This window comes from Centroberyx gerrardi, chromosome 19, assembly GCF_048128805.1.
Source record: "Centroberyx gerrardi isolate f3 chromosome 19, fCenGer3.hap1.cur.20231027, whole genome shotgun sequence".
NCBI classification, from domain to species: Eukaryota; Metazoa; Chordata; class Actinopteri; order Beryciformes; family Berycidae; genus Centroberyx; species Centroberyx gerrardi.
The window spans coordinates 11,029,331-11,055,060 of NC_136015.1; the positions used below are offsets into that span (position 1 = coordinate 11,029,331).

The window sequence follows — 25,730 nt, forward strand, 5'->3', positions numbered from 1 at the left end:
GGCTCCTCTGGTCAATCAGCTCTCCTAGTCTGGAAATCCTGGCAAATGCAGTCCCAGGTTTATTTGTGATGCTAATGCTAAGTAACATCAGTTCGCCACTGGACGCCAAAACAAATACGATCAATCTTGCTAACCTGACACAGCGACCTCTAGGACTTGCTCATGCATGTCTACGGGCTGAGCAGCCTGCCCCCTGTGTCACTGCAGCTGTGGAGAACAACCGGTAGAAAGTCCTAGCTGTTGTAAGAGCAGAGTAATGGGCCTCCTATAGGGACTCGCCGAGTCAAAGCAAAGAGACCTGAGGCGAATTGTAATCGCACATGCTCTGAGATACTAAACTGAGCAGAGCAGAGCTATGCTGCTGTCCTGAAGGAGCTCCGGCTCGGAAAATGATTAATGAACACCAACTATTTTTGTCTGACTCTGTCTCTCTCTTGTTTTTTTTCTTCCTTCCTCCTTTTCCTTGGATCGCCTATATAATGTCCTTTTTCTTTCATGCCCTTGTTTTGCAAACAAATGGACACACACTCTTTCTGTGTTTCACTCTCTTTCACACAAACACATACACAGATTAAAACTTTGCATCCGAAATGTCAATAGCAGTGCCTCTGCTGCAGTATTTTGCATTTCAGATTAATGATTGCTGTTGCTGTCTCCTGAGGGAACGTAATCCTGATTTGAAACACAAATACATGTTTGTTTATTCAGCCAATTTCACAGAGACAACCAATTTTCTGATATTTCATAGTTCTAAGTTTATGTAATTCTCTTTTTTCTCTCCATAGATTTGTCTGACAGAGGAAGATATGAAGTTATCAAGCTCCCTCTGGGTCCTTTTGTCTCTCATGGTGGTAAGCTCACATTTTGAATTTAAGGAATGCTACAGTAAACTTTTCTGAGGTACTGTTTCTCAGTTTTTCCACCAGGTATACATATTTAACTTTAGTATTAAATTTACAGTAAATTGATTTACTATAAATTGTATGTTTTGGTCTGATGGTTTTCTATACTCAGCAAATATCTAGGAGATTAATCTGATATAGTTCACTAAGACTTTAACACTAATTGGCTCAGCTTGTTAATTACAAACTTGGATGGCCCAAAAGATAGGATCTGTCATCCATGACTCGTGCATGTGTGTGTGTGTGTGTGTGTTGTTAATGTATGCTCTATTTCCTTTAACACTGACCAATTTGAGGGAAAACGAATTACTGATGCACAATTTATGTTTAATCTTGATGTTGCTGTGGATGCAAAATGATATTATGCCTCATTGTGCTTTCAGACATTTGCAATGACATAATGTGTCCTGAAATATCTGTCATATATACAAGCTGGGATGTCTTTAGTAGAGTAGTCATTATGTATGTCTATATATATGTGTGTGTATCTACTGCATTTATTATACAGTAGGGGGTGGGACTATACAGTAGATTGGGCAGTGTCCGTCTATTTGTCACTGATTGGTCCAAGGTGTCTGCATCATTCATACAGCAGTTCAGTTGACATGAAATAATTACACTGATTGGCCGAATGGCGCTATAATTAAAGGTCAAAATTTTGTGATATATCTGACACCATTGGTCGAATTTTGATGAACCTCGGAGGGATGATGCATTTTGCCACTGTGGTCTGGTGTTTAAAATCATTACACTGATTGGCCTGATGGGGGCGCTATAATTAAAGGTCAAAATGTCAAACTTTGAAAGGCCATAACTGCTACACCACCGGTCCAGTTTTGATAAAACTTCAAGGCCCAAGGGACATCTGCATCATCAGTGGGGGACGACATGTTTACTTGTTTTTTTCTTAGGTTTTTCTCCAATAAGATCAGTGTATTTCATGAGGCACTGTCCTTGATGAAAAGCATTTGGTCCTCTATTATTCTGTGTCAATGTAAAATGGAAGTTCGCTATTTCAATTTCCTTTCCTGCTCAGCATCAAGTTTGACATGAGGTGCTGGCATGTGTCCCTGCCACATGTTTTATCCTAAATGTATCTGTATCTGTTCTGCTTTATGTTTCTGTGCTTTGTTCTTTGAGCACCAAAGTGGTCTTGTCATCCAGATTCAGAGGGACAAATGGATTGTAATAGGTGAGGAGAAGCCTTTGCTTTAGGGGTTTTGGAGAAAAAGAGGACAAGATGGTTTTTTTTTTGTCAGTTCATCTGTTGATATTGGTGGTGGCCTGGTGGTCGTATGTATGACGTCATTTACTTCAATGTTTGGAGTGACATCATATGTACGGCTGCTAAACTGCTACATGGGACATCAGCATTCTGACAAAAGTCACTGATGAAAGTCTTGTTTTTTTCATTGGTGTGCGGCCTTTTACAGGCTTTGATCAGACAGGTAAGAATGGCATGTTGGTCTGAGGAGAATTCCCCTTCCATCTACAAAAGAAATATGCCTGAAAATGAGACCTGAAAATATCAATGTGAGAAGAAAGAGAGACAGAGGTAGGAGGTTTGCATCCAAACTGTGATGAGGCTTATTGACAAAATCCCCCAGGCGAACTGTTGAAATTCCTGTGAAATAATCCAGAAAATACAAGCGCATGAGCCTGGCACTTTTGAGTGGCTTAGTTTTCAGCCCAAAAAACAGCCAGATAAGTCACAGCAAAACAGGCTCTCCATCTCTGAGTGAGAGGCGTTATCAGCATCAGCATTTCACTGGGCCGCTGTTTAATGCGGCTTTCAAACACAAACAAAAGACCAGAGATAAGACTCATTTGGAGAAAATCGCCCGCTTAAGTTCTTTTGTGTGTTCTCAATCACACTTTAATGAGTTACATGAATGATGAATGAGTGGAATTTCAAATCAGATTGAAATCCTTATCAAATCAGTGCTTTGAAACTGCTTCAGCAACTCTGCTTGTTCAATTTGACATCGGAAGTGTGTGTAATCTCTTGCATTTAAATTTACTTTTCATGTGGGGATATGTATCTTTACTCTAGCACTATAAAATTGCTGACATAAATCCAAAGGGAAACATTACAAATTGAACCATGATCATCAGTGATAATATTTATGCTTAATCTTAATTTATTATAGTCCTCTAAGGGCAATGCGGATCAGGGCAGGAATCTAATATAAACACACACACTAACAGCACACTATCCACCCCCCATACTGTACATATTCCCAGTCAGTGAAAAGCATGCCCCCCCCCCGCCTCACCTCTAAGACGTAGTGTCCTGTTGTCTCCACAGTGCGGGGCAGCGGCCGGCGCTGAGCCCACCGCAGACACATCACTCAGGCCCGGACACAGCGTAATGGAGAGCCAGGGCCAGGCGGTGAGCCAGGGTCAATACAAATGTCTTGAGCTGTCCAACAAAGACCAACCGCGCAACAGAACCGGTGAGTGGCCCCAAATCACTTTAAGGCATCTTAAAGGCAGGGGAGGCAATTTGATTACGTCTGGGAGAGCATCACAGCTGTAATGACCTTTGTCACGTCAGCCGGCGGATGGGGGTCAGAACTCTGTTGTTGTTCTTTTTAAAGGTAATGGCGGTCTCACCACCTGCGTGGTAAAAGCAATTGAGCTGTAAAGGCTTTTGGCTTAGAACCTGTGGGGTTATAATCTCTATCAAGGCAGCAGAGACGTGATGCTGCTCTCTGGCATGTACACATTTCTGATAAACTGACTGGCCAAGCAAAGAGGCAGGCAGACTTAGCATTTGTAATTCAGCCTCTATAATGTATATTATTAATTATGCTGACTTTCCTTCCTTCAGGTGTGTACTGTAGTCATATGTGGGATGGCCTGTTGTGTTGGGAGGAGACACCAGTCGGGACATATTTAACACAGAGCTGTCCAGATTATCCTGAGCTGGATCCCACCGGCAAGAAAGGTTTGCACTTCTCTCATCAATCCATGACATCATCCAGACAGGTGAATCAAGAGCAGCTGAAGGTTGAAAGGGTTTTCTGTATAACCTTTCAATCCCAGTCAGCAAGTCAGCACACGAAACAATCCAATCTTCTCCGTGTGCCATGGAAATGTCAAAGGAGATGTGATTGCATGCTACAAAGGTCCACCATCGGGCATGGGCCTGTAGGACACTGGGAGGATTTGATAACATGTAATTCCACTTGATCTTATACCATATATTTCCATGAGACAGACGACTGTAATCAGGAGCGGTGGCTCATAATTAGGCTCTGCTCTGAGGCTTCTAACATCTCATAATGTATGAAATGCACAGATTGTCATAATTGTGTGTAATATAATTTTAAAATGTTAGGAAAACTCCTAACTTATTAAAAAAATATAGCAATATTACATAATGTAATAAAACGCTAGATGCATAATGTAATCACATTTCCATGCATAATGCCATAAGTAAGTGGCATGACATGACCAAATGTTGTCAAATAGAAAATTCCTTGTATGAAGGATTTCCCTGCAAAATGCTAAAATACTGGGTTGACATCCACATGTAGATTCAGGACTGAGATTATAAGAGTGAAAGTATGTGATGAAGTTACTGCAAACCAAATTATTCACCAAAAATGTTTAACTCCCTTTGCAGAGTAATAACTTACACATAACATAACAACTTATTACATTATGTGCAAAAAGGTTATTACGTATGTGATAGGCTACGTCAAAAAATTTTATCACGTAAAGTGGTACATTTTTCCCACGGCGCAGCCGAGCGCATCACGGGGCAAATTCAGGTCAGTCAGTCAGTCAGTCAGTCAGTCAGTCAGTCAGGTAACGCTTAGTGAGATGTCGCTTCGTGAGATGGCCTCTAGAGGGCGTCTCTGACTAAGAGATGGCCTCTCGCCTGTGGGCTAAATGCCACATTGAGTCCCATACTGATAATGACATATTGGATCTCACACTCATCCCACATTGAGCCACACTCTTCGCCGTCAGTTTACAGACATCCACATCTTCTGCTGTCCTGCAAACCTTAACGGTAGGTAACGTTATTACCTGTGGTGTGTGACGTTGGTGGAATAGGTAATGTAACCGATAAATGTGGAATAGGTCATTTAACTGATAAACGCGTCGCGCTAGCCGAGCATTGCTCCCACACTGAGCCCCACTCTCTGCGGTATTTTACATACATCCATGTCTTCCGTTGCCATATAAACTTTAATGTTAGGTAATGTTATTACCTGTGGTATTTAAGGGTGCTTTCACACCAGCCTTGTTTAGTCTGTTTGAATCCAACCCCGGAGCGTTTACCCCCTTGGTTCGGATCGTTTGGGGTGCTGTGAACACCATGATCGAACCCTGGTGCGGACCAAACAACCGCTCTCTGGTCCGCCTCGAAGAGCTGGTCTCAGGCCACTTCCAAGTGAACTGTGGAGCGGTTCATTTCTGGTGAGGACACCATTCGAACAAATCGCAGGAAGCGAAACATTTACTGTTGGTTAAAAACAACATCTTCACATCCTGTTTTGGTGACTGGTGAAACTGCACTGCAACAACAGATAACTGACCATTAGTTACTTGGTCAGACAGAGTTTTATGTCAAATATAGCAATGTAGGAACAATACCTTCCTCTGTCTAAATCAAGTGTTTTTGAATTTCTAAACTGGGTAGTAAGGCAAAATACAAACTGCTAGTCACAGAAATTTGTGCTACCATGAAGGACATGTGATACCAACATCTTTTCAGCTGGAACCCTGTGTTTAGAGTGAATTTAGGAGGTAAATGTAGTTTAGTTCAGTTCACTGGACTGAAAAGAGAACTTGGAAATGTAAACTCCCATCTGTGTTCAGAGTAGTTATGAAATATTAAGCTTTTTGTTTCTCACATTCCATAGCTTATTGCAAAACTAACATACTTATCTACATGTATATTCAGCAATATGTTAAGACATGTTTTAGAGCTGCATTATATAAATAACTTATTTTGGACTAAAATGTCAGATGGACCTTATTATTCCAAGGTCATGATGTGACAGCATGAGGTAAATGTACCACAGCAGTTCCACTTCCATTTACGAGTTTAACAACAGCATTTAAATTGCAAAACCACACAAACAATTGATATGATAAAAACATAAAAACAACTATAGATCCAACTATATATAGAACTATAGATCCAACACAGCTTTTATATTTTCTCTACAACATTGTGTGTCCAGCTGTCTTAAATCCTCTGCATACATTGTTGGCTGTAGAGCCACTTACAGAATTAAAACAAGATAGGCGGTGCATTATTTTTAAGATATCATTGGTGATATCTTTTATTAAGGGAAAATACAAGGTAAAGGGGGGAGGAGGTGTCAGGTGGTGGGTTGCAAATGGGTGATGGGGTGATGATGGGGATGGAGGAGAGAGGAGAGGGAGTGAGCACAGGTGTCAGTGTGCTAAGGTTCTTGGCTTGAAGCAACTCAAGCGGACTCCATCTTCTCCTTTTTCTTCTTTTTCTTCTCCTTCCTCTTTGGGGTAAAGAGTTTGATAAATCTCCTCATCATGGAAGGCTTGCTGGAGTTTTTGCTGAGTTTTTCTCCCACCTCTTTTTCAGCTTTCTCTCCAGAGCCTCCCACCGCTGCCTCTCTGTTGGTAGATTTGAGGGCTTCCTTTTCCACCTCACCGGCCATCAGCTTGTTGGCCTGTTCCTCCATGTTTTGGCGTAGGGCCTCCTTCTCCTTCCTCTCTGCTTTGAGCTCAATGGAGAAGCTCTGCGTGGTTGAGGCCTCCTCTGCATGGAGCTTTTTCAGCTCTTCGTTTTCTTGTTTGAGTGCCTTCACCAGACTCTCCACTTCCTTGAGCCTCATGGTCTGCTCATGGTTGCTCAAAGCCTTCTCTTTCTCAAGCTTTTCATTCAGATCCAGTTTTTGTTGGAGGGCTTTCATCTGCTGGTGGAGGGCCAACTTCTCCTCAATCTGTTCCTTGAACCTGATTGCAAGCTTTTCAGTGGTCAAGACGATCTCTCTCTGGAGCTTTTTCATCTCCTCCATTTCCTGCCGATGTGTCTTCTCCAGCTCATGGGCACTCTGGAGCTTATCTTTCCACTCCTTCATTTCTTTGACCAGCTTCTCGTTCTCTCGGCGGAGGAACTGCTCCTCTGCCTGAATGTTAGTGGCCTGCTCCCTGAGTCCCTCCTTGTCTCTCTGGAGGGCCATATTCTCCTTCTCGCAGGCCTGGAGTTTCATGGCCTGCTCCTTCATTTCTTTGCGGAGCTCCTCGTTCTCTCTGCGTAGGAACTCCTCTTTCTCTGCCTGCTCACGTCTGGCCTTCTCTCTCTGGGGAATTTTGAGACCCTCCTTTTCTCTCAGGAGGGCCATATTCTGCTTCTCGCAGGCCACGAGTTTCATGGCCTGCTCCTTCATTTTCCCACGGAGGTCTTCGTTCTCTCGGCAGAGGAATTCATATTCCTTGTCTGCCTTAGGCTGCCCGCATCTGCTTTTGGCCATCTCTTTCTTGAGTGCCTTCAGTTGATGCTGCAGGCCCATGTTTGCGTGTATTTGGTCCTCGTGTTCGGAGACCAGCTCCTTATAGTTCCGCTGAATACCCGCCTTCTCTGCCTCACACACCTTCAGCTTCCTGGCTAGCTCAGAAGGATCCATGGTCTTCTCATTGTGGAGTTGTTCCTCCATGTCTGAGAAGAACCACCTTCTCTTTGAGGAGGCCTCCAACAGTAGTCTGTATCTAATAATATCCTGTCTCTAAAAATATCCTGCTTCTCTTTCTCTCGTGGCAATCGGTCACCGTCTTTTCGCACATGAGCCTCTGTCTCTGGTGCAAGCTGTTTTATGCTGGTGTTCCAATTGCATCATAAAGGAGAGCGTGGTCAGTGAAAGCCAATTGGTTGAGAAAAGTTGGGAAGATTCCAAAGATTCCAAAGATGCACAATTGTAACTACGCATACAATTTGCAGTGAAATTATCATATAGCATTAACTTTATAACATATGTTAACCCTTTAATTGTCTCACCAAGAAATAAACAACAAAAAAAATATTTCTTTGTTTTTTTTAATACTCCTGGTCATTAGTAACAACAAACAATGTTTTGTTTTTTGACTGACCAAACAGCTTTTGAACTAGCAACCTCTACCAAATGGTTGAGATCTCAGTTTATGGTAAAGGTAGGTACTGAACAATTTTAATGCAAACAATGTTTTGTTTTTTGACTGACCATATAGTTTTTGAACCTTTACCAATGGTGGAGATGTCATTTTGACATTTTGAATACATTTCTCTCCATTACATCCTGAAAAGTTAAGTGAAAGATGTTTGTATAATACATATTCATTAATGTTCATCATTTCTGTCATTTCTGATGAGCATTACTGGAAGAAAGTGATAATCAATCAAGCTAAATATAACCCTAAAACATAAAATATTATTGTGTTATATATTTTTTTTTCCATCTGTCTTATAGCTAGCAGATGGACACAAAGTTGTTTATGGCATAAGGCCTCGCAATATTCCTGCTCTGATACCAGAAGATCCTCTGGAGTCTGATGTGGAGGATCTGAGTGATGATGATCAAGTAGATGATCCTGATGATGATGTTTTCAGGGTCGATTTCCCACATTTCCTCTTCTTGGGGGGGAGGGGGGGTCCCCATCTGCCTCATTCATAGACTCAAAAGGAGAATCTCCATTCACTTATTTTAGATTGGGAAAATAATCAGGATCATCTACTTGATCATCATCACTCAGATCCTCCACATCAGACTCCAGAGGATCTTCTGGTACCAGAGCAGGAATATTGCAAGGACAGATGGAAAAAATAAATATAACAAATCAATAATATCTTATGTTTTAGGGTTATATTTAGCTTGATTATCATTTTCTTCCAGTAATGCTCATCAAAAAATGACAGAAATGATGAACGTTAATGAATTTAATAAGAATATTATGAAATGAACTAAAAATGTATAATGTTACCATCAGTGAATTGTCAAAACATGTTGGGTTACCAAGAAATGATTGTTTTTTTTACTGTAAATTTATTATACCATTGATCGACATTTCAACCGTGCTTGTTTTTATTTTTTTCATTTTGGCAGTATCTTTGGTGCAAAGATCATTGCTGTGGTGTTTCTGCACTGCACTACCCCCAGGGTCACCTGCGTGTCCAGGGTCACCTGCGTGTCCAGGGTCACCTGCGTTTCCTTGGATTTTCTGTTGATGAAGTTTGAGTTTCTGTAGGTGGCGCTCTTTTCTTTGTCTGTTCAGCCATGGTGGCTATCGCTGTTCTCTTCTGTTTATTCCAAACAAACAGCTGTTGCTGTTGCTGGAAATGTAAAACGCATCACTTCCTGTGCAGCAGATTTTTCCTGGGAAAAACAGTGTTTAGAAAAGCAAATGTAAAAGCTGTCATGAACTGAACTGGGTTTACTGTAGGTTGAATCAGTATTGTGTTATATCAATCAGCAATAGAGAGTAGGAAAACAGACATGTATTTATATGAAAATGTCACAGATTGTTACTTTAAGTATACTTAATTTTTGGATTACATTATGTGCAGTTATTACAGTATGTGAAGGGCTTAACAAAGCTTAGTTCAAGAGATCCAAGGTCAAGTCAGCTGTGATTTAGGAGATGCGACATGATGGAGAGGGAGGGGGCAAACGAGAGGAGGATAGACAGAAGAAGTACAGAGAGAAAAAGAGTAGAGCAGAGGGATTACAAGGAAGAGAGGGAAGGCAGACAGAGAGATGGATGAGGAGAGAGAATATGAATGAGAGGAGAGGAGAAGGTGTTTCTGTACGGGGAGGCTCATAAAAGATCTTCCCATAATGCCTGTAACGCTAAGAGTCCCCCACGGCTCCATTCGGGGGAAGCTGATACTGCTGATACGAGGCTTCGGGGGAGACGTGCAGTTGGATGCGGCTGCAGGAGAGCTGATGAGCTGTCAGAGGAGGCGAGGCAGCTGGGCTAAGGTGGCTGCTGTCAGGAGCAACGTGATCTCAGTCATGGATCTACATGCGGTCTTATACCCAGCGTTTGAACGTTCGCCAGAATATTCCTCCAAATGTGGAATTTTCTGCTCGACATAACATTTGGTCATGTCTGCCAGGTTGAATTAATCACAGTATAATGCACTAGTGCCAAGATTCAGGGCATGATTGATGTGTTTGACTCAAACTCAAACCTCAAATAATAAAAAAAGTAAAACATTTGTTGTTTATCATTCATTCTAAATGGCAGTGTGTGTCGATATCAGAATTGTATATAATGCTGTTAATAATGGCTGTGCAGTCTAAAGCCCTGTGCAGCCACTCAGCATACAGTAGCAGTGCGCCATCATGTCCAGCATTCATTATCTCAGTGATGGATCCTGCTGATGTCAAGCCGCCATTAGTCAGCACCCAAAACCACATCAGGAGCAATTACCTTTTTTTTTTTTTTTTACAGGAAAAGTGACAAAATATTGCGACGAATGGGGTAATTGGGTCCAGAGTCCTTCCATTAATAAGACCCGGTCCACCTGTCTACCAGCTTCAAAGGACAAATTAAAGGTAATTGGAGATTGACTTTTTTCCTGTGACTAATGGAAGAACTTTTATGATATTGTATGTTTTTTGCATGTTTGAAAGAACACATTATAGAACCATTCAGTGATGCGGAAATCACATCATTACAGCATCATATTGGTCTTCTAGGTGTTTCTTCTTGGTTTTTTGTAGCACTGCATCTGTACGATTGTGAGTGAGTGTGTGTGTGTGTGTGTGTGTGTGTGTGTGTGTGTGTGTGTGTGTGTAGGTGGGTGTATGCATGCATGTATAATGTTGACTTCACTAAAATATTCACAGAAGGCGACCCCCCAGCTTTCAGGGGAGACTCCGGCAGAGCCCACCATTGAGGCGCGGGTCAGTCCCATGGTGAACCCAGAGGAAGAGGAGATCAGGAGGAGGAAAATCCTGGACGGCCAGTACAAATGCTTCGAGAAAATGAACCGAGATCCACCTTATAACAAATCAGGTAGTGGAAATGGATACAGAAACCATATCTGTGTGTTTGCGATTGTGCTCAGTAATAAAAAACACATTAAGTCCAGCCCATTTCAACTTTCTATGTGATCTATGTCTATGTGATTTCTATATCACGAGAGATGACATATTGGGGAGACTAATGTGCAGCAGGTTTACAGACAGTTATCATCATGTTTTTGTGTCCTTGTTGGTGCTATAGGGCAGTACTGCAGTCGTAACTGGGACGGCTGGCTGTGCTGGGACGACACTCCAGGGGGAACCTACACCTCCCAGAACTGCCCCAATTATTTTGTCGACTTCGACTCCACAGGTGAGCGGCGGGGCTCGAGAGTCTCCGCTCTGCCGATGCCTTGTTAACCTCTCATGATAAATTCACTTCCGATCCTCCGTTGACTGTATTTAAAGAGGCTGGGGTGTAAAATATTCATAGCTTTGAGGATGAATAATTCATCAAGTCTAATGGGACCAAGGTTTATGGAAGTGTTATATATATATATATATATATATATATATATATATATATATATATATATATTTATTACTTGATTGTTCGTTTTATTTCAGAAAAGGCAACTAAGTACTGCGGGGAGACTGGGCAGTGGTTTCGCCACCCGGATACCAACAGGACTTGGTCCAACTATACACTCTGCAATGCAAACACTAAGGAGAAGTTAAAGGTAATGTATCATGGATGAAGGAGCCATCCATCATAGACTGTAAAGATGAAGCATGCAGGTGGCAACCATTTCAGCTTGTCAGTAGGAGTAAGGTGTGAGAACAATGTGAATGAGCATTTTTGCTTTAGCTGCCCAGAAATGTATTAGCAAGAATCATTATTCATAGGTATTCCTATAGCCAAAACATATGCACTGCTCCCCCATATAGAATACCATGGAAAGATTTAGTGATGGAAAGGAACATCAATTGCAAAGGATGAGATCAAACTGTCTGAAGCTGACATTTCATAGTAGATGTTTGAGCTGTTTTACTGCACACCAGTTTGGTTCTGGCACATGTGTCACACATTTATACTACATGTTTATTTGCAAAGTTTAGTTTCAAAATGTAGTTTGGTTACAGATTACTCATTACCTGCTTATAGCTCTAATTAGTAATGAAATCCACTGGAATGCTAAAAGTCAGTAACATTATCACTTTACTACTATTACTTTTGGATTACTTTGCTTCCATTATTATTACTATTTTTATTTTTTTGAATAGTGCTATTATCATCTTCTACAAGCAGTGTGTTAAGACGTGTAATATTATGTTAGTGTCAAAAAACTCCCAATCTAGACACCGTTTTCCATTCAAAGCTGTTTATTGCATAATCCAGCATGTAATCACATACTTTCTCAAAAGTATGTCTAATCTTATATTAAGACATTGGATGGGTGAAAATGATCCTAGCTACTCTGAATGGCTCACAGCCCTTTCAGAAATTTCCAGTATTCATCAATATATTAATTTAGGCTTGTTTCTGGTTTTTCTTTTTGTTTTTGTTGTTGTTGCTTCAGCCTCCTTTTTTTTATGCTCATACCTGTCTGTTTAGTATTCATTACCCATTCATGTTCCCTTTTTATTTATCTTTTTATTTAATCAATTGTATTTCATTTATCTCTTTTCCTTCTTTGTGCCTTAAGTCTTGTGTTGTTTGATTGTAAGTTTGTCTGAAGGAAACATAAAAACCATAATTGAAAAAAAAAAAAGTATGTCTAATCAGATTACTGTATTCCTGTCTCATGTAATCTGCATTACTCAGTCCTGCTTGTTTGTGTGTTTTTACAGTCAGCGTACATCCTCTATTACATGGCGATTGTGGGCCATGCTTTGTCCATAGCCTCCCTGCTCATCTCTCTGGCCATCTTCTTCTACTTCAGGTAATGGATACAATGTGCTTTTGACTAGTATTGTGATGATTAGTGGTTTGGATGTCAGTATCTATAGTGGTAATCATGATTCTGCTTGTAATGACAATCAGATGGAAATTGTTTTAGATGATGAACATTATAATGTAAGTGAATGGTTATGATGATTGCACTGTGCTGTGTGTGTGTGTGGGGGGGGGCTATGTGATGAAAATAGCTGATACAGTATAATACTGTATGTTTTAATACAGAATATGATTCATCTCTCTAAATGGATGGTAGATCGGTGTTGTCCTGAATTTGCTATCCTAAAGTTTTCTTTAGTTATTTCGCTTAGTTTTTGTATGCATTCCATTTACAGCAATGAGAAAATTCGTACTATCTTCACTGCAGCAGTCCTGTCATAAATTAATACCATCGACTGAAAATATTTCTGCTGTGTCACTAAATGTTATTTATATACAACTTCATTGTCACTGAATGCTTTACGCAGTTTGATACGTCCCCTTAATTTCATGCCATCTTGGTTTGCTTGTGCAGCATATTAATTTCATGGATATTTAGGATTCAAAACTGAGGAGCCGTGAAGTCCAACGTATGGAGGAATGGGTTGGTGGTTTCTCTTATTAGAAGCGTGTGCACCTGAGTGCATTGCTCATTACGGCTGCTCGTCCCAATGTACTGCTTAATCCTGGAGGGAAAAAGTGTGCAATTAATTAAGATGCTGCTGCTGAATTTCAATTAGATAAGGGTTCAAAATTTCAAAGAGGATAAGAGGAAGGGAGATAGAATGTTTTGCTAAAGTCTATAAAATTTGGAAAAGCTTGACAAATACTACTAATGTAAAGAGAAAAAGTTAGCAGACTATACAAAGTTTATGCCTTGCTGGTACTTTATCTTTATTTTAGCTCTGGGAAGCAAAGAGGTTACTTAATCACCATTATTTTTAATGGCACACAGATTTTACAGTTCCACTCAGTCCATTATCTTTGGAGAAACATTCTGAAGATGGGGCCTTGGGGAGAAAAATCTAACTTTATGTACCGTAACAATATTTGGGAGAGTTGCTTTTTTGGCCCAGTAGTCAGTGTGAAAACACTTGAGTTGTGAAACTGGACGTGTTGGATGAGCAGTGAGGGTGTTGACCTCCCAAAAGCAGCTGTTGCCCAGAGCAGATCTTGTAGCGGACCCTCACTGTGCTGCAAAGCTTTATACCTACTCATAAATCTACCTGTGACGTTTAGTGCAGGTGCATTATTGCACATCTCAGGGCGACTGAGCCCCACAACAAGAGTCAAAGTCTTAACTCAGCTGCACAGCAGTTCACCAGGACATTCATTCATTCATTCACCCTGAGATCAAGATTAAAGTCAACAAATTAAGATCTCAATAAACTAACAAAGTCATGATTTCCAAAGAACACAGGGTTTGTTTGGGGTTTTTTTGTTTGTTTTTTTATGATAACCATACCATATTTATAGCCTGATCTCTTAAAAAGTTAAAGTCTTAATGTTGTATTATAAAATCCAGATGTGAAGTTTACAGTGGTATGTGATGGTGTACAGCTGCACTCTTCTATTATTTACAACTCTACATCAACACTGTCAGGATTCCCAGATAAAAATACTCCAGCTTGCCGTGGAAAAACAAGAGTCGGCTGAAACTTACCGCGTATCTCAGGAGATTAGGACCTGTCACAGTCCTTACTACATAACGCTGCTATAAGGATGCTGCCGGTGTTCTGACATCCCCTTTCAGATAAAGGCACCATATATATAAGTATTCAGCAGCTCCCGCATTTCCTTTTATGTCAGGAGCTGAACAGAGACGGTTGCTGTTTATTTTTGGCCCGGAGGTAACCATGGCGTCTGAATGGCTTGATGAAAATGTGCAGTTGTATATGTTGTTTCGCTCTGGCTTGCGGAAAATTGGTGCTGTTCCTGTTTTTTTCATGGGTCTCATGGGTTTTTATGAGTCAACACAAGATAAAACTGGCCCTGTGTAGTACAACTGTAACATATTACTTCTCAAACTATAGAGGACACATTTATTAGATTTCCAGGCTGTATGCAATATGTTTGGCACAAGGTGGTTTCATTCAGCTGCATTAAAAACTCAAATCAAACACAGTTATGTTTGATTACTGGCTGTCAGAGCGTGTGCTGCCATGAAATTAAAACATTATTTAACCATCACCAAGAATAAAGCTACTGGATATCAATGACATGTAATGATTTTGATTGTAACAATTGTTTTCACTTATTGGTCGAGTGATTCATTACGCAGTTCATTCTGATTGACCAACCAACGTAATGAGGAGGCACCCTTGGGATCCATTATTTGACAGCGTCTCTCAATTGCATTTAGATACAACCCAACCGTCCCTTGTTTTACTCGAGCAGCATCTGACAACCTCATTAAACTATTAGAAGCCAGAAAAGCCTTTCCCCGTCTTGTGGTTTGTTTTTCGTCCTGTTTACTGCATCAGTGCTAGACAGGGCTTGTTTCCCTGATGATATATTTTTATGCGGCAGATGAGTTTTTATTGCAAATCTTGCGGAAGTTATTCTTCAATTTGAAAAATCGTTAGCAAATAAATGCTGGTCTCCGAAATGACATCTGAGCACATTCTCAGAGTTATTGTGATGGAAAAATGATTATCTGGGATTGAATTACAATGTCAGTCAGTTGTAATAACAAGGAATTTAATTTTGTACTGACAGTTACCTAATGATGGATTTGCTTGATAAGCTGTATGAGTAATGAGGGTGATATTTAAAATAAAGTTAAAAACCTGTAATAAAACTTACCTACCACTTTAACCCACTTTAAACCTAACCTGTACGTTCTGAATCACTCCACATAGACATTTTTACTGTCATCGTTCTGACTTCTGTAACTATTTTTAGTGGAGTGCTGCTGTGGAAGTGTTTTGCATCCTGGCATGTCAACAGTTTGTATCTCTGCTCACACAGGAGTCTGAGCTGCCAGAGGATCACGCTGCACAAGAACCTCTTCTGCTCCTACGTGCTCAACTCCGCCCTCACGCTCATCTACCTCGTCGCTGTGGTCAACAACCCTAAAGTGGTGCACAGAAACCCGGTGAGTTCAGCCTCCTGTGCGTCGACAGCAGGATGGAAACTCCTGCTCTTACAACAACATACCTATTAATTTATGAGACCATTTAATAGAATGTTGTATGAAGGAACATGAGCGGCTCCACTGTTATTTCTTAAAATGAGACACAGATGCATTCATAATTTCTGATAAACCGAGTAAAAAATGAGGGGAAGATGATGTACTATGCATGCAAATATTTCTGCGGACTCCTTTTTAATTCAAGCGTGTGCAAGCCAACACCATTACAATTCATTAAAATTAAGGTGGCCCATATTTTAAATACTTCAAAGCTTACAGAACAGGCCTCCATTTTAAGTATCTACTATCTTACCTCACGGTGCCGTATCTTGACAGTGCTTTACTATAGACAGACATTGCCCAGAGCTGTTGCTCTCTTAGCTCTTCCAGATTCTCCAGTCAGAGTTTTGGAGCCATGCTGAGTTTCAGACACGAATTCTTTGAAACCCCAGGTCCATTAGGGTGAAGATGATAAATCTGTCTCCAAGGAATGCCTTGCTATCAGGAATGGACATAAATTCACGTGTTACTACTTACTTTTCAAGGAACACTCCTTGTTTTTTAATCCTTTAAGGAAATCAAAATAATGAAAATAGCCTCGGGCTTGGACTGTTGACTTAGTGTGTCTTATAGTTTTTGCAGAATCTTCTTATCTTTTATGTAGACTGGAATAAAGGAAAGGGTAACTGAAAGCTCAGAATAAAAACATTCACGCTCTTAAAGTCCAAGTTTATAATATGTGGTAGTTTTTTAAAATCTTTGCAAAATGGAATCAGAATATTCCCCGATCAGCTTTCACAATCAGAGGCCCTCATCTTTCCAAAAATGTGAATGTGTGAAACGAAGCAAAAAAAAAAAAGAACTTCAGATGATCAAAGTGACATACAACAACAACAACAAACAGGATTGTAAAAGTTGGCTTTCCACGCATACAATCCCATTAGCCCCGGTTTGCTTTCTACTGGCGCGAGGCTTCTTTGGCCAGACGAAGTACAAGAAGCGTTTTGGAGACAGAGGAGACTCCAGCTGGGTCTGGGTTTCATTCCCGACCGAGCTGCCGCCGCTTTTCATACAGTCACGTTCCCCAAATCTGCCTGGCACGTCCTCGCTGCAGTATTTATTCAGATCCCCCAATCCAGACGTATCCAAGAAGCAGTGAGCAGGAATGACGGCCCTCAGCATCAACGTGAGGATAGATATATATATTCTTGTGCAGTGGCTCCTTTTCAAGTCTGTCCTCGCCATCTGTCAGAAGGTTTGTTTTGAATCTGTTACTTTCAGATGTAGCGCTGTCTAGTCGGGCTAACACTCTGCTACACGTCAAAAGAAAATCGGTCGCCACGGCCCCGGTTCTGAAAGAGGAAGGAGAAAAGAAAAACGCAAACCATGGTTGGTTGAGTTTCACATGTGTCTTTTGAGCAACATTTTGAAGTTTTGCGCTGCCAAAGTTAGACTTATGGGCTTGTATTCTGTGTTGGTGATTTAGGGACGGTGGATTTTGGTGGAGATTTGCTCTCTCAGAGAAAACAAGCTCTCTCTCAGTCTCTCTGGTGTGATGATAGGGAGTCTGGTTTGGCCTGCCAGCAGTGTGGGGGAGTGAATCCCCGAAGCTTAGGTCAAACCAGGGAGGCTGAAGGCATGAGAGACGTCTACACATTCTATAGCCACTTGATTTGTAAGCCAGACAAATATTTGTAATGTAATAGCAGCTGTGGCCAAGTCATGAGTAGTTGAATTAAAGTTGAATGCAATAAAGTGTGAAACAAGAAGGATTCGAGCTCCAAAATGGGTGAACTAACTCTCTGCACACTTACAAATATCAGTGGCTCTGGACTTTCAGCAGAGATTCCTGAAGAAGAAAGGGAGAGATGGGGGAAGAGAAGAAGAGACATATGGCTAAAAGTTTAGAAGTGAATGACTGACATGTCTTTTTAGCTGTGTAAGAAGACCTTTGGGACATTAGACTAGCAGCTAATAGCAATGCCAGTATCTTTGAATTATATCTGCACACATGCTCTTTGACACAGGGCCGGGAACCAGGAATCTCAATGTGAAAGAGCCAGCGGGCGGAGCCACAGCGAATCTCTATCATACAAAATGTTCTTCCTTTTGTGTTCTCAATACGTGTGTTTCAGTGAAACCAATGAATTCAATACTTCTTTCAGCATAATAACTCTGAGTAATATCTGAATTACTACAATAATATATAGTATTGTTATTACTACTAGACTAGACTGTATTTTGATAACATTAATATCACTTAAGTCATCATCTCTTTCTATGAATGAAAATAATAACTCATTCAAAGGAGCAGAATACATAATGACACAAACTGTCATGGTATATTACTGTATTGGATGTAGAAATAGAAATACATATTGTGTGTAGGAAAGCAATATGCATTTAAATGCCTTTTCCTTCTTTTTTTCTAGCGCGAAGTGAGACGAACACAATTGAAGAGCGCTGCATATACAAAGAAAAACATTGTTGTACCTTTTTTATTTTTTATTTTTTGCATATCCAGCGGGGGGTTCAGTTCACCTCCAGAGGGGGTAAATGAATAAACATCCTCTTCCCTGGAAAGGATAATACGGGCTAATGATTTTGTTCCATGGTTGGTGAAACATAGTCTGTGTTTCCTGCAAAACACTTCGATTTTTTTTTTGTCTCCAGCTGAGCCACTATTACAAGTGTTTAAACTTAGTCTAGATAGATAGATAGATAGACAGATAGATAGATAGATAGATAGATAGATAGATAGATCGATAGATCGATAGATAGATAGATCTCTAACCCTGTGTGTGTCCTGTGTCTCACCTCTCTGCAGGTCGGCTGTAAGGTGCTGCACTTCTTCCACATGTACATGCTGGGCTGCAACTATTTCTGGATGCTTTGTGAAGGCATCTACCTGCACACGCTCATTGTGGTGGCTGTGTTTGCGGAGGAGCAGCACCTGCACTGGTACTACCTCCTGGGCTGGGGTGAGTCACTGCGTCCGACATCGCATTTGATCAAAACACCGCTCCCTGTATCGTCTCTGTTTGTGTCGGGTAACTGAGTCAACACCGGGCTCTGAGGCTCCTGGTAAACAGCCAGGAGAGATTCTTCCTTGGGAACTTGGGTATTGTGCTTTGGGCTGCAAAATTTTTCTTACATCATTTAGTAGCTTATGATTGTACTTGACTGAAAATGTTGAAACGTTTAGATCTCATATTACCATGTTTGTAGGAAAAATGTGCCAGTGTCACATGATGCTTTAGAGATGATAGATAATACAGTAAACGGACTGTGACCTAACCTTGGACCTCCACCGTCTCCCATCATGACTTATACATTTTTTCCTCATATTTCACCTCACTCTACTCACTGGACTCAGAGAGGACAACGGCAGCTCAAAAAGAAATCGAGAAGCCACTCAGCCTGTTGACAAGATGGAACGCAATCTAGCAGCCGCAATTCACTCGTAACCATCTGATCCTCGTATGTCAACCTGGACACGCTGACAGCTTTATTGGTCCCCGCGTGGCTTAGTGCCGCTCCTGTCCTGTTTTTCACCTCGTTCAAAGCAGAAACGATGGGAGCGGTCTGTCCGATCAGTGGACAATGTAACCGAGTGGACGGTGGTCGTTAAATATGGGAGTATGACCTTGAGGCCGGTGTCTATCATGTGCGCTCTGTGTGGATGGAGGAGAGCCAGTCAGTTAGTGAGGTCCATCTGGGGCCGGTATGCTGCAGGGCCTCATTGCCGTCTGAAAATGGACCATGCACGGATTCACGCGTGTTTACGCCCGGGATAAAATTAAAAAGCTAATATAAACCCGGCCTCTATTGCATTGTTTATAGATGGGATTTTCAATGAGACAGGATTATCAAAGGAAATTGCCCATGTGGTGCTGTTAGGCTTGGAACAATAGAATTAGGAGGGGGAAGCTTGTTAAAATGAGAATGGATGACCCGGTTTGACAAAGTTGATCCTTTGTTTGTATTGCAGCTTTTCCAAGAATGTACTTCTATACTGGTCAAAAGATGTTGTCGACATGTTATCGTATTTTTATGCCGCAACTTGCTTAAACAATAATATTTGAAGAGTAATTCATTTGACAAGGAAGTGTAAGACCAACATAACAAGTGACAAAGCTGCCAAAGTTTTACAATAACATGATCAACAAATGGATTTTAGTCAGTTCACTCGAGGCCTCATATGGCTGCCATCTTTTTTCCTGTCCAAGGATTTCCCTTGGTGCCAGCGTCCATCCACGCTGTGGCAAGGAAGGAGTATTTTGATGACAAGTGAGTAATGTTCCAAAACCTTCTGTAAATAAACAGGAGATGTTTATACACGTGCTTGTCTGTGCGTGACAGAGAATGAGAGTATGCAAATCCACATACATGTGTGTGCATGGGTGTGTGTGTGTGTGTGTGTGTGTGTGTGTGTGTGTTTGTGTGTGTGTGTTTTGGGCAGTAGACAGTACTGACTGATATGTTTTTCCTTCTGCAGCTGTTGGATGAGTGTGGAAACCCATCTGCTCTACGTGGTTCATGGCCCTATAATGGCAGCACTTCTTGTAAGTCTGCTTCACACTCTTAAAGTTCAGCTCTGAAACTAACTCTGCATAATCCACTGTTCAAGCTCTCAGCGTCCTGTAATGGACATAAATGACACTCATCTCATTGTCAAAATATTCATTTTTCATTCATTTTGATGACCGGCAGAGGTCACTTCAAGTTTCTGATATTCAGTGACTGAAAATCTAATAAATAGAAGTCATTTTATAGGAAGTCTGTAAAAAAAAGGTGTCAGATTTGTTGTGCATGCTCTCTTATTGTATGTATTTTCCCTCAGGTGAACCTGTTCTTCTTGCTGAACATTGTAAGAGTGTTGGTGACCAAGTTGAGGGACACCCACCGGGCGGAGTCCAACATGTACATGAAGGCAGTGAGAGCCACCCTGATCCTGGTGCCACTGCTGGGAATCCAGTTTGTCATCTTTCCCTGGAGGCCAGAGAACCGGCTGGCAGGGGAAGTCTACGACTACATCATGCACATACTCATGCACTACCAGGTAGGCAGGTTATCTAACTACCAGGTAGGCAGTTTATCTAACAGGTACGCAGTTTATTTAACTACCAGGTAGGCACTTTATCTAACTACCAGGTAGACACTTTAACTACCAGGTAGGCAGTTTATCTAACTACCAGGTAGACAGTTTATCTAACTACCAGGTAGACAGTTTATTTAACTACCAGCTAGGCAAACTATTCACTTACCAGGTAGTGATCCCATTGCCACACCAGATAGGTATTCGACTTAACTTACCAATAAGCTTTCTATTTAATTGCTATGTAGCCATTCTGCCTCACTTTTGGAAAGGTATCCTCATATTATGAACACAGCACAGTTGTTGTTCAGGAGAAAATCCATAAATCTGAATTCAAGTCCAGCATGTTTTCTGAGCATAGCACAGCAGTAAATAATGGTGCACATGTCTGATTGTTTTGCTTGTTTTTCCAGGGTTTACTGGTGGCAACAATATTCTGCTTTTTCAACGGGGAGGTAAGCACCATTTGCACTTTTGTACAGATTAGCAGTTTTCTGGAATGGGTTCAATGCAATGATATTTAATGGCTCTCCAGTAGAGTGTTGGTGCCAGATAACTTAATGTAAAATATAGGTTATTGGACCCCGAACACTTTCCATTTTTGGCGTCATGCGCAAAAAAGAACACTTCAGTTTTGATAGAGCACTTGCCCTTTTGTAAAGGCCAGTCTGCACACGGCACTCTGGGAGCTGTCCAGTCATGGAGCAATAAAACAGCTCATTGCTTATGGCATTATGCATGAGACATCGGACTCCGTCAGGCAAGACATTTTCACATATTGTTTTCCAGGTCAGCACTCGGACATCTTGTGTTTGTACCTGACAGCATATTAAAGAGTGGCCCATGAATGTTGGCAATTTGTCCGATAGACACCCTTTCCTCAGATTTGAGTCCTTTTTTTTACATTTTTTTTGTAAAATAATTGTAACATTATCAGAATTGGCCACATCTGTCATGAAACAGAATTGCAACAGGTTGTGAAGTATTAGCTTGTCTAGTGTTGTGGCAGAAAAAGCTGTAGGGTCATGTCAGGTGAAGAGTAAGACACAGTTTATAAATGACTCCTAGGTTTCCAAGTCCAGCTGGAAATTCACTCTGCTTTCAAGTTCTCCTGTCAGCCTTTCAAACCCTGTCTGCAGCCATTTGACAGTGAGCATCCTTGACTTGATTCAGCCACTTCTCCAAAGGAATGAGTTTCATTTTCATTAAAGCTTGGTTCTGAGGTTACTGGTGTTGCGGAGACCTTTTAGCCTGGCAGATTAATTGTGTAACGGAGCAGGACTCTTCAAAGCAGAGGCCCCACAGTATGTGTTGTTAGGTTGAATTAGGCATTTTTAACAGGTCGTTAGATAGCATGTCAGTCTGAGCAATACAGGGAGACGAGGCAAGAAGGTTTTTTTCATTGCATATTTGCAGCCGTTTAGAGTCTGAGTTTAGGCTTAAGGTTATGAATATACTTCCTATTTTGAAATTGCAAACAACTATTTGTTGTGCTGTGCCTTTGTTGGGTAGTGTATTATGCTCTTTCTGGAGTTTAACTTTTGTAAAAATTGTTCTGCAACTACTGAGAAAATGAAAGAAAATGAGGCGGTTGTGAGACATCTCTTTGCATGAGAATAAAACAATGCAAAGATCCGTAAAGCGGGCGAGGAGCCCATTTAAATACCCAGCATGAGGTATCTGGCACAGAGGAAAACATGACGAATTAGCAGCTTTGAGTCATGTTTTATACATTGGAATTATTTCTCAGCCTGGAAAATAGGTCAATTATTAGCTCATATATGAGCAGCCAGAACTCATCAGCTTCACTCAAAGTGCCATAAATAATTTGCATGTGTCCAAAGGACAAATCCAGTTGCTGGGTAATAAAGGGTGCATTGACACACATTAATTGTTACGAGGGAATGAGACTGTTTGTTTGCCCCACCCGCATAATGGCTGGTTCTGTCCCCTTAATCAGGACATGGGTTTCTGGGGCTGGGTTCATTTCTGTTTTTTGATTTCAAGGCCAAACTGCACAGACCTGCCTTGTCTCTTCAGTGGTCCCATTGTCAAGTTAGGTCAGTGAGACGAAAAGCTTTCGTGCTGTATTTGTGACATCAAGCAAAACATTCCGTCTAACTGGACAACAACAATTAGTGTCATAATTTGTGTCATTAGATCATTGTTTTGCAGTGTGTCCTCATATACCCTCAGTAATTACAGTAACATTGAGGTATTACAGAATGCAGTAATTATCGTTGCACTGCTGGAGAATTATAGCACTCCAATTTGGTTTCTATTTTCGGGCACTCAATCAAAATCTCAGTCTCATTCAAGATGACACAAATAAAAGAATGAATGAATGAATGAAAGAATGAATGAAAGAATGAATGAGTGAATGAATGAATAATCTTGGTGCTAACTTTTCCTTCTATGTAGTACTAAAAAATAGAACATCTTACAAAAACAATTTTATTAGAATGTACAGTATATATATATATATATATATGTAACATTTTACCATGAGAAAGGCCAATGGATTTTGGGCATCTAGCAAAATGCCAACAAGCTGTCAAGTGAAAGTGGTAAATATAATTCCAACGACTATTTCTCTAATCTATGATTTTGAAAATCTTACAACATTGATTTGTATAGGAATTGGGTCTAGAAAATCTGAGATATTTCAATTCAACAATTCAAAACAGCACTGACTCTCCCCTCTAGTGCGCTCCCCCTCCCAGTTTGATGCAAGCGATGTCATTTCGTTGGTGCAAGGTCACTGCAGTTGACCTGAAAATAGGGTCCAAGTGTTACCTACAGTACATAAAACTATATAAAAGATTCTCACCCTAATTATGACCACTGAACCACCGCTTTTATTTAGCGTGTAGTATCTCCACAGGTGTAGCTCTCTATGACACATGTTCTGAATGTGTGTGTGTGTGTGTGTGTGTGTGGTCCAGGTGCAGGCGGCTCTGAAGAGACAGTGGATGCAGTATAAGACCCAGTGGGGCCAGAGGCGGCGGGACCACTGCTCCATGCGCTCCACGTCCTACACGGCCACCTCCATCACCGAGGTGCCCGCCTTCATGTACCACCACGACTGCAACAGCGAACACTTGAACGGCCGCCACACAGAAGACTCCGAACTGGTGGCACTGAAATCAGGGGAGACGTACGCTTGATCCAACAGGGGAAGACGAGTGCAGCGGTGGGAACGGCCGAGGCAGCGGCGAAGAGCGGTGGGACGTGGCAGAGACATAGGAGAGTGAAAGGAATCCGGTTTGCCCGTCTCAGTGACTAAAACTCCGAGGCTGAGACCGGTCCATTCAGCTCCAGACTGTGGGAAGAGATTTTGCGGGGTGTGGAAATTACGAGATCATTGAGATGGAGATGGATTAGCTACAGTACAAGGCTGATGCTTCATTTTATGTCACGTTGCTGTTGCGGCTGCTTTTTGAGAACTGTGACGATGATGAGAACTGGTGGCATGAGAAGGAGAGCTGCGTTTGAAACGTGCCACTTCCCCAAGGCTGCTAAACTGCGTGAGCTCGCTCGCAGTTCCAGGGTGGAGATGGAAATAACTGTGACTGTGATGACAGCGAGGGTGATGATGCTCTCTGTTAGGAAGATAGTGGTGAATGTGATAATGATAATGACGATAGAGGGGTGTGAGTGGCATGATGTAGACGAGAATGGTGATCATGATAAAGATGGCTGTAATGATGAAGAAGAAGAAGTACCAGTTGTTCTGCTTCACCTATACCAAAGGGTACTGCATGTTGGTCACAGGTGTGAAAGGGCATACTGTGTGTGGACTAAGCTGAGCACAGACGGGATACCCTGAAGCAAAACACACACACACACACACACACCAACACAGATCAGATCGTATGTGCCATGATAGAGGTCAAAAATCAAAAGGCCCTCTGTGCTTGAGGCTCTGGAATCGTGTACATAATGTATGTTCACTATGTTTCATTTCCAACGTGTTAAAGATGTTTTAAAAGGATTTTATTTTTTTTCGGATTAATGTTTTCTTCTTGCCAACTCCCGCTGAGTGTCTGTCTTGTGACGCCGCACTCCCGACTGCTTTGCTGTTTTGCAGTTGCTGTATTTGTGCCGTTAATGAACATCACGGGGGCTGAGAAGCAAAAAGAAGAGAGACGCTAAATACACAGAAATATAAATAAGAAACTTTATTTTGAGGTTGAAAGCCAACAGAGTTTTTTCACTATGTATGAGTCAAATATGCCAGCAGCCGTGCCAGTGATTCTGACAAAGAAGCGGCGTCTCTTAAGTGTGGATGCCGCATAGTTTGCTTTTATTCATGATCCTACTTTATCATGCTCATGATGCCATTAATCCCTCTTTTGTTCTTTGAAAAGTGAAATCCTATCCTTCCTCCATGTTTATTCACACATCAGGTACTGTGTGACTAAGCATCCAGACAGATAAATGGATGTTCACAACACAGGAAAGACGGAGCGAGGAAGCATGGCTCACTGAGGACGAGATGACAGGAAGATCACAGTCATATGCACAAACTAATCAAATTAGTTCTCTTTAAAGAGTAATTCAATTAGTTTGTTTATATGCACATCATTAAAGAATATTCACATCTTGCACACAATCTTGCACAGGCAACAAGCAACATCAATCGTTTCCTTCTAGTCCTAAACACATATTCATATTTCCCTCATGTCATTTCAGGTTGATTTGATATAACTTT

At 41.2% G+C, this 25,730-nt stretch overlaps 1 protein-coding gene across 1 annotated transcript; it reads left to right on the forward strand.

Annotated features, from left to right (window-relative positions):
• The first annotated feature begins 792 nt into the window (after positions 1–792).
• On the forward strand, positions 793–24,183 carry calcr (calcitonin receptor). Its single transcript, XM_078290382.1, has 15 exons — positions 793–851; positions 3,211–3,358; positions 3,736–3,852; positions 10,341–10,438; positions 10,733–10,901; positions 11,112–11,222; positions 11,477–11,589; positions 12,701–12,792; positions 15,756–15,882; positions 18,746–18,899; positions 20,148–20,208; positions 20,417–20,483; positions 20,762–20,980; positions 21,430–21,471; positions 23,962–24,183. The coding sequence occupies exons 1-15, from the start codon at positions 807–809 to the stop codon at positions 24,181–24,183; spliced, it is 1,785 nt and encodes a 594-aa protein (XP_078146508.1). The 5' UTR covers positions 793–806.
• Positions 24,184–25,730: the final 1,547 nt, after the last annotated feature.